The sequence below is a fragment of the Asterias amurensis genome, chromosome 22 (assembly GCF_032118995.1).
Source record: "Asterias amurensis chromosome 22, ASM3211899v1".
NCBI lineage: Eukaryota > Metazoa > Echinodermata > Asteroidea > Forcipulatida > Asteriidae > Asterias > Asterias amurensis.
This window is the reverse complement of record NC_092669.1, coordinates 1,076,225-1,086,060: the sequence shown is the minus strand read 5'-3', so window position 1 is coordinate 1,086,060 and position 9,836 is coordinate 1,076,225. Positions and strand designations below refer to the sequence as shown.

The 9,836-nt window shown below is 40.5% G+C and overlaps 1 protein-coding gene across 1 annotated transcript; it reads left to right on the top strand.

Annotated features, from left to right (window-relative positions):
• The first annotated feature begins 268 nt into the window (after positions 1 to 268).
• Positions 269 to 9,637, top strand: LOC139953771 (uncharacterized). Its single transcript, XM_071953336.1, has 11 exons — positions 269 to 556; positions 1,665 to 1,809; positions 2,438 to 2,607; positions 3,787 to 3,882; positions 4,268 to 4,471; positions 4,830 to 5,009; positions 5,124 to 5,231; positions 5,676 to 5,837; positions 6,125 to 6,301; positions 6,612 to 6,725; positions 7,896 to 9,637. Exons 1-11 carry the CDS (start codon positions 482 to 484, stop codon positions 8,016 to 8,018), a joined length of 1,554 nt encoding a protein of 517 aa, XP_071809437.1. The 5' UTR covers positions 269 to 481; the 3' UTR covers positions 8,019 to 9,637.
• The last annotated feature ends 199 nt before the right edge of the window (positions 9,638 to 9,836 follow it).

Sequence of the window (9,836 nt, the reverse complement as noted above, 5' to 3'; positions counted from 1 at the left end):
ATTCGGGGTTTTGTTTTGTTTTGTTGTGTCTCAAGTTTTTGTTTTACCAAGTTGAAATGAAATTGCAACATTGATTACAATCTATCCACAGCATGCAAAGCTAAAGCTCCAAAAATGGCAAAGTCTGCTTTGTTTAAAAAAATAAACAAACAATTTATTGCCCATAATAAAATCCACGCCAAGATGCCGGGCCGGGGGCCGGGGGCGCGCGGGCGCATAGCCTAGCGCGCCCGTGACGGCAATTAGTTGAGTTTTGAAACAACACACACACACCCACAAAAAAAAATGGCTGCTTCCATGGACATGGCAAATGTACATTTTAAATAGTGGCACTGGGAAACTTTGCGTCGCAGGAATTTCGAAGCTTATCCACTGTCACGCTTGACATCTTTCGACACCCTGGGTGTGTGGAATTTGTTAATTGGCCGTCGAGACGGTACTATCGGCTGAGAAAGAAAGGGAAGTTTGATTTGAAGTAGACATGGCGGACAACTGGGCAAGCTTCCCGACGAATGCTGCGGCCGAGGCTGCAGCGGCGGCCCAGGCGCAAGCTCAGGTAGGCTACTCTCCTGGAAGTCCTGGTCCGTCGTGGTCCGTCAGATGTGGTTAAGTTGTAATGTTTCAGGGTAATATTTTTCAGGAACAATGAGGAAAGGAATGAACTAACCTTGTGGAATTCGTATATATTAATATCTTTCTTAAAATCAATTTCGGAAAAGTTTCCGTATGGCGCCACCACTTTTTCATTCGAAATAGAATAATATAGTATCTAATTTACCTGATTGATATATCCCTTTTTGTAAAAATGAGTGAAAAAGTGGTGGCGCCATACGGAAAGTTATCCTCAATTTCTTTGAAAATAAAATGTTAATTTTTAATACTAGTAGTTTTTAGGTACAACTTCAATCATAACGTTTTCTACCTCCTTGACTCAATCAATCAATATCAATCAACCATTGTATGTAAATTGGTTTTTTTTATGTCTCAAGTTACTTTTGTGAACTAGCAATGAACTTTGAAGGTAGTTGCGATAACGTAACCCTCGCCCTCCTACGCCGTCGGGAGGAATTTGCGGTGTATGTATTTTAATAGTAATACAATCTATATTTTACATTGAAGGGGAGCTACCTTCCTTTCTAGCAGTCCCCATTTGGGGAATCCGAATGTCACAATAATGTTCCGAGCCGTTGCAATAATCATATTCCCTAAACCTGATCCTAGCATGTAGATCACTAGATGCGATAATGTTACCCTCCTCCTGACGGCCGCAAGGAGGAGGGTTACGTTATCACAACTAGTAGATCACAAGTGGGAATAGGTGAAATAGTATCAAAACTAGGAGTGTCTGAACATGGTATGTTGGAACATAGGGATGTTAGATAGATCATAGAGCAGTCAACATCAAGAAGGCGAGTTAAAATCGTGACAACTATAATAATTATAGGGAACTTTCGGGATGCTTAGTGCCAGCAGACATACCACATAAAATCAATCGTTCTTGATAATGTGCACATGCTCAACACTACGTAAACTATGGAAATTTACCTGGTAAGTCTGCTGCTACTTAGCGTTCCAAAGTCTCATATTGATTTGTTCATTCTTCTTAATTATCACAGTTAAGTTTCCAATTGTAATTTGAGGTTTTCTTATCATTTGGACTTCAGGGTGCAGCAGGAGGAGAGATTGACGATGACTGGGGTGACTTTGGGGGGTTTGAGGAGGCAGCACCACCCCCTCCAGAGCTTGGCCACCAGGTGCCTGGTCCAGGGGTAGAGGCCAGCCCTTCACCATGGGCCTCCTTTGCTATCGGTAACTCATACTTCACCCGTCTCCATCCCATTCCCAATAGAGGGTTTTCGTTTTCAATGACGGATGGTTCTGTGACGGTATTAGTAGTTTTCAGCCAAACTTTGTCGTTTTCGCAGATTCATCCCAAGTAATGTGTTAGAAATTAAAGGACGACCATCCTCAAAGCTGACGCATGCGCGGATGATGCCAATTGTCATCATTACCGTCACAGCATCTGTCGCTGAAACAAAAACACTCAAATATTTCGGAAGGGTTGATCATCCTCATATGGGCTCAGAAGTTTTGTATGGAATTTAGGGCCCCCAATCTATGCAAAGGGGTCTATATAGTCTGAATGTTTTGAATCCCGTGTTGAAAAAAAGTACAGTATTTAATTAAAGTACAGCTTTTTCATCAGTTCCCAATTGTGTAAAGCTGTTCATCGGCAAATATTGATCAACTTAATACTCTGCTTAGCATAAATAGCAGAGTCTGCTTAGCATAAATAGCAGAGAGGCATTTGGCAATGAAACTACTACATGATGACACACTTGGTATTCTGTTTCTGCTTAGCAACGTTGGGCATAATGCATGTTTCCCCTTGTTACATATTTCATATTGTTCGAAACAACACCTGTTTTTCCCGCAGCTTCCGTCCAAAACCCAGCAGCTGGGCAACCAGACCTCCTAATGGCCCAGACCCAGCCGCCCCTCCAGCCACAAATAGACCCCCCTTTTGCCGACCCTGTACCCCAGATGGTTGCTGCCGCACCCCCTGAACTGACGTCACAAGCAGAGGCTTCCAGACAGCAAGCTCAGGTAAATGTAGCTTGCAGGTCCCCCAACCCCCTCAACCAACTTCTAACGGCTTTTAATTAACTCACCCAATGAGCTAACTTTACCATAGACTGGGCCCCAAATACAAATACTAATGTAACACATTATTATGGTGAGTGCTACTTGAGCTGGCCGATAGTTAAGGATATTAGAGATCATGTAGACGACAGAAAGAGGAAGGCAGACACGTACTGTACACTGGGCTATATAGGAATTTTATTACACTATTCCTGGCTGATGGTATAACAGACGAAACTGGATTGGACCACATGGGTTAACCAGAACTAACAAGAATAATCTAAAAGTGAAACTGAGGACATTTTTATAGGGCATGGGAAAAGTGTTGTCACTGACCAGATGTTGGTGGTGGTCAAGTGCATGGTCCATTGGGGGTATCGGGTGTGCACACCATGGAAGTGAATTATGGGCTTGAGTGCATGGGAAAGGAAGTTGGACAGAAGCGTGTTAATTGAAGATTAATGGGGTTAGGGCTGGAAGGAGCTTTGTGTTTCTTTTGGAGCTTGAAATTATAAAATAAACACTGGACGTGGTAGTTGGATTAAGGGCTTGCACTAATGCCTGCATTCACTTGTGTAGGATTGCTCCATCTCCTGTACTTCGACACAATGATGCGGTCTTTCTCTCTTGTAATAGACAACTCTATGAAGAAATTGTAAATTTCTATTTGAATTTTTAAGGTGCACCAAGGCAATGACAAGGGGCACTTGTCTCCATTGCCTTTGTGAAGTACAAGGCCTAATGTTTCATACAAATATTTAGGCCCAATTTGTTAAGTGAATGCAAGGAACCTTGAAGCATCTCTATGCTCTTAAGTGCCCTGGAGTCGATTTCACAAAGAGTTAGGACTAGTCCTAACTTAGGACTAGTCCTACGAGATATACAAATTGCATGGATAGTCCTAAGTTAGGACGAGTAACTGGTCCTAACTCGAGATAAGACTAGTCCTAACTCTTTGTGAAATCCACCCCAGGAGTGGATTTAAGACTAGTCTTATCTCAAGTTAGGACGAATCACTTGTCCTAACTAGCCTTAAATTTTTAATAACTCTCAGGACTAGTCCTGAGTTAGGACTATCTTTGTGAAATAAACCCCAGAGTCAAGAAATATTACTGAATAGTGAATATCATACTTTTTTTCTAGGCACAGCAGGCTGTGGCCCCTTTGCATAATCAGTCTATCAATAATAATCTAGATGATGTTGATGTTGACCTCCATGATGGCTTGGCCGGAGTAGAGGTAAGTCTCTTCAATTTCAGGTCCTCAAAAACCTTGGCCGAGCGATTGTGACCACCCGACTGAAGTTCTTGTGTTTCTGATCGGCAGAGTGTGGATTTGAATCCCGGTCGTAGCGTTTGTGTCCTTTACCCTTTAGTCCTTTGTCCTTTAGTCGGAGCATTAAAGCCAAAGGTACTGACTGTGTAAAAGGATTGGTAGATCACGTTAAAGAACCCAGAACACTTGTCAAGAAAGAGTAGTGGTTAACCCTGATGTTCATGTCAAGCACCCTTGTTACAAATCCTCAGGCTTGCAAGCTACAGTGATCAAGTTCACTTATAACGCATCCTTGATTTCATTCCAGAAATATTCAATATAATAATCACCCATGAAACACTCTTTATAGGGTGCTGTCGGACCCCTCCCTGTTGAGAATCACAACGCAGCGTCATCAGCAGAGGGCGACCGTTTCCAGGACCCAGCAGACTCTCCAGCAGGTCAACGCTCTTCATCATCGGTGGAAGTATTTGCAGCGGAGATGACAGGAAAAGTTGGAAGGTTGGAAGATCGCCTGTCAGCCGCAGACAGAGAAAAAAGTCGCTTACAGAGGGTCGGTGAAAACTGTTCTTAAGCAAGTTTAGGTGTTTTAAATACTAGAATGAAGAAATTAAAGGTGGTCAAAATGAGTCGCTTATTGTTGAACTGTAAAGATGGTTCAAATCAACCAAGTTTTGATGGATTATTGCTAGGCCTTTGAATTAAGTTACTTTGATTGCTTGTTGACTTCACTTGAATGTTTTACCATAAATTGCTTCCCTTCGGTTCGGAGTACAACTAACGAGCAGGCAGCTACAGATGGTGGTAATTCAGGTCTTTTGCCTCAAGGAAAGTTTTAAAAAAAGTTGTGGAATATTGCCGAGTTATCGGGTATAATCTTAATTCCAAGGTGATACAATTTATATATTCAGATCAGAGATGAACTGACCCAGAAACTAGAAGCCCTGGAACAAGAGGTCGAAGGTCACCGTCAAGAAACGGCCGAGCAGAAGCAACGCTACGAACAAGTCCAAGCCAGGCATGCATCAGAGATGGAAGAGATACGCAAGGCGGGGCATGATGCATTGGCCGTCATCGTTGAAGAATACAAGGTATTGTTCTCTCTTTGTGGCAAACCGGGAAGATCTGAGAAACAGCAGAATGCCCCTCTACTCTTTGCTCTTTTTTTGTTGAAATTCTTACATTAAGTATTCAAATTTATGCAGGAATTATGCAAATGTGCAGTCCTTCAGCAACAAGAGGCAAGTGAGAAACAACTGCAGGTGGCCATCACCCAGGAAACGGAACGCTGTCAAGAAATCCTCAAAAGTCAGGTAAAGAGAAGCATCTCACTTATTAACCCCCCCCCCCAAAAAAAAAAGAAAAACACCAAAAACAACAAGATGTATTGTGCTGTATCAAAATAATTATGTCCTTCCACAAATCAAATTTTCTCTGTTCAGAGACAGACAGCTCTCTTAATGGTCTCTACACCAGCATAAATCCTTGGGACGCTGACAAAGCTCGTTCTCTTTCTGCCCATCACCCTCACCCCATGAGTTGGTCACGAAACCAGTTGGCTTGCCAGCAATTCTGGATGTCCAATCTTCTGTATTCCATATTAAGGCATACAGCTCTGATGGTCCTTGCACCAGCATCAATCCACAGGACACCGATATAGCTCGTTCTCTGTCCTGCCCATCACCATCACCCCATGAGTTGGTTCCCACAGAACCAGAAACCAATAATAAATGTTGTTGATGTTATTGATTTTACAGCACGACAGATTGGCAAATGTTCTAGACGAGGAAAGACAGAAGAACGAGGACAGATTAAAAGAAGCTTTACAAGAACAACTAGAAACTCAGAAGACGATGCTTCAGACATGTTTACGAGAAGAGCAAGATAAGAATAAATTGCAACTTGAAAAAGCAACTGAGGTATGTTTTGTAGCAGCCACAAGGCAACCATTTTTGTTTTCTAGAATGCAAGTTTATTAGGCCGAAAGTGAGGCTTGGTATAAAATAGTCTGGTTTCACTTTCACTCCTCAGGAATACTAAAACTTCTGGGTTACTAGCCCTGCTGACTACCAAAAATACACTTATATTCGACCCCTGCCAACCATCCTCGGGTCATCAGTAATGAACCAATGTATTACAACTTTCCTGATGGGCACCAGGCTCAAATATATAAAGAGTACTATCACAAAATCTCTTCTTTCGACAGGAAATGCAAACTTCTAGTCAGGAAGCACTCGAGAGGGCCCTAGAAGAGGAGAGGTCAAAGGGCAAGGAAATGCTTGAAATACAGAGGGCAGAGGCGGTTAGGTCTTTGGAGGAAGAACAGAAGCGCCATCGGGAAACGTTACAAACAGAATTGGAGAGGGAACGACAAATCAGCAAAGTAAAGATCACCTTAAAAAAATAAGGAACAATTAAAAAAATTATCTATGAATTGAATGCAATGCGGGAAAATAAAACATAGTAGTTTTCCCTAAGCATTAGCTTGGGTAAAGGTTATACCTAATAATGCTCGCCAAAAAACGTAACAGTATGTCTCAAAAGTCGGACAATTTCTCAGCAAAAAAGAAAAACATTCCTGTTGGCACACTCTTGCAACCCATTCACTTTCTTTTTTCCATAATTTGATGTTCAAGTTTCTTATCCCCTTTAAAGTAATACGTCAATATTTCTTTCTGATTCGTTTATAAAAGGAAGCTATAAAAAATGCACTTGAGGAAGAGAGAAAGCGCCACCTAGAGGCCATCGAAGTAGCCTCCATCAATTCTAGGAAAGCAATGGAAGAATACAACGCAGAGCAAAAGAGGGTGAGGTGTTATAATTTATTCATGGTTTATGCATACATTTAGCAGACAGTTCTTTTCAAAACTGAGAAGTCTCCAAAAAAATCCTGTAGATCTACTCCGCGGTAGTAGAATATATAGCAAGACAGTTCTCTGAAGAACTAACTCTACCTGGCAAGTAGATACACAAATGGTGTTACCTCAAACCAACTTATATTATGTTGTTAATTTTGGGGGATTTGAATATAATTATATTCTCAAAAAAGTCTCCAAAAGTGGAGATGGGCAGGAAGGAGGTATGGCAACAGGTGGGCAAGAAAAGAAAAACAAATTGGACTCCAAGAAATGAAACAAGAAAAAGAGGGCAACAAAACAGAAGATGGAGAGATGAACCAAGTACATACAGGGCCATTGCTTGGCAACAGACGGTGCAGCATAGAGTGAGATGGAGAATTAGTAAAGAGGCTTTCCTCCTGCAGTGGAGTGAAATAGGCTAGAAAAACAGAAATTTTCAACTCTCTTATAAAATCCAAGAAACCAGACAAAATAAAGAGGGAGAAAAAACATAAGACGGAGAGATGAACTTAGTACAAAGGGGCATTGCTTGGCAACAGACAACGCAGCATAGAGTGAGATGTAGAATTAGTGAAGCGGCTTTCCTCCTGCAGTGGAGTGAAATAGGCTAGAAAAACAGAAATTTTCAACTCTCTTATAAATCCAAGAAACCAGACAAAATAAGGAGGGAGAAAAAACATAAGACGGAGAGATGAACTTAGTACAAAGGAGCATTGCTTGGCAACAGACAACGCAGCATAGAGTGAGATGGAGAATTAGTGAAGCGGCTTTCCTCCTGCAGTGGAGTGAAATAGGCTAGAAAAACAGAAATTTTCAACTCTCTTATAAAATCCAAGAAACCAGACAAAATAAAGAGGGAGAAAAAAACATAAGACAGAGAAATGAACTTTGTACATAGGGGCATTGCTTGGCAACAGACAACGCAGGATGAAGTGAAACAGTGAAGAGGCTTCCTCCTGCAGTGGGGTGAAATAGGCTAGAAAAACAGATATTCTCAACACTATTAGAGCCAAACGAGAAGGAAGAAGACAATGTAGCAATTTCAGTTTTAGTAAAATAACTCTTAAATGTTGGTTAGTGGTTTTCAAATAAACTGAACATTTTTCTCTTTTCTTACAGTTGGACTCTGTTTCGAGACATCGTTCGTTTGCGAGTTTGGATTTATTCCTAGAAAGCGCCAGACAGCAGCTGAAATCATTAATGGACGATAAACCTGTAGAAATGCCAAAAAGCTCTTCCTAAAATTAATCTTTTTAGATTTGTGTGTGTTAAATATTTCAGTAAGTTGCCAATATAGAGAGGTGCGGCCAATTTGTTTTTTCTTCTATTCATGTCAATGTAACCAAACCCAAGTGTTGATTTACTCGATGGCCGTAGATTCTGTGGGCCCTGGCCCCTACAGAAGTTTCCTTTAGACTTCAAGATTTGGCAACGGAGGTACCAGGCTTTGCAAAATGCAAATGGCCTTGCATGCTCAAAATTTAAAACAAATCATCATCATCTTCCTTCGTCCGTGGACGGAATAATAGAAGTAGCATTGATGAAGTGGTGCCAGGTTGCTTTGTCCCTCATGAGTTGTTGAGTCTTGTTTGGACTGAGATAAGTGTCTCTGGTGATGGTGTCTGGGTAGTTTATTTTCCACCTGCCGCGATTTGGATGTCCGCCAGGAGGATTCCAGAAGACCAGGTGCGATATAGGTTAATCATCTGAACGTAAACAGTTCCCGGCAAATATGGAAATAACAAATATTGTGTTTTATCAAAGAGGCCAGAAACACTTGTTTGAAAATGTGCAGCGTGGTTAGACTCATTTGTGAAACGTTTAAAGCAATTTTATTTAAACTTGATTGCATTACAATATTTTTAACAAATGAAAGTGTAAATGTCTTTGGTATGTTCTAGACTGAGATTTCATGGCATTAATGATTTTTCAAATTAAATTTAGGCCTATATTATGAATAGATACATGTAGCAATAAAATTAGAGAAAAAATGTGGTGTACAAAAATATCAAATATTTTTCATTTATGGGTATATTTAAAGGACCTTTAAGACAGTACAGTACATCATTGTTTTGGAATAGCATCTTTCTCTAGTCAAAGGCAGTGGACAATGTTGGTAATAACTCAAAATAATTATTAGCATAAAGCCTTACTTGGTTACAAGTAGTGGGGAGAGGTTGATAGTATAAAACGTGAGAAACGGCTCCCTCTGAAGTAATGTGAGAAAGCAGTAATTATCCACAAATTTAAATTTAGAATTTGAGGTCCTGAAATCAAGCATCTGAAAGCACACAACTTTGTGTGCCAAGGGTGTTTTTTCTTTCATTAATATCTCGCAACTTCGACGACCAATTGAGCTAAATTTTCACAGGTTTGTTATTTTATACATATGTTGCGATACACCAAGTGATAAATTCGGTGAGAAGACTGGTTTTTGACAAATACTAATAGTGTCCAGAGTCTTTAAGATAAATACACAATCCTGAGGATTACAACAAGTGTTATAGCTACACAAGAATCATGTTTAAAATAACTCCTTCAAGAGATGGCGCCATACAAAAACAGCTTGGCGCAGTAGAACCTTTTGGTGTATGGATTATGATGGAAACAAATTATACAAACTTTTGCATTGGAAGCAATTTATACATGGTAGAGAGGTTTTTAGTAATAATTTTGTTTTCTTTCCAAATGGGCAATTTGTTAACTTTCAGTTACTAAAAACAGAAGGCATTATCCGCAAAGAAAACAGGAGGGGACGAGAATCATCATTTTTGTCACATGGGCTAATGGTTATTAAAGTAACACGTTGCCTTGGATCGGACGAGTTGGTCAAAACAAAAGCGTTTTTAACCGTTTTTTATATAATGCATATGGTTGAAAAGATGTTTAAAAAGTAGCATACAATGATCCACACAAGTTTGCCTCGAAATTGCGTGGTTTTCCTTCTACTGTGCGAACTATCACCGTCGGCCATTTATGGGAGTCAAAATTTTGACCCCCATAAATGGCCGACGTGTTAGTCGACGAGGTAAAAGGAAAACCACGCAATTTCGAGGCATG

Coding starts and splice junctions, on each gene's coding strand:
- LOC139953771 (XM_071953336.1), top strand. CDS start 482: ATGGCGGACAACTGGGCAAGCTTCCCGACGAATGCTGCGGCCGAGGCT. Junction 3,883..4,267: donor ATGGCTTGGCCGGAGTAGAG/GTAAGTCTCTTC, acceptor CACTCTTTATAG/GGTGCTGTCGGACCCCTCCC. Junction 5,010..5,123: donor TCATCGTTGAAGAATACAAG/GTATTGTTCTCT, acceptor AAATTTATGCAG/GAATTATGCAAATGTGCAGT.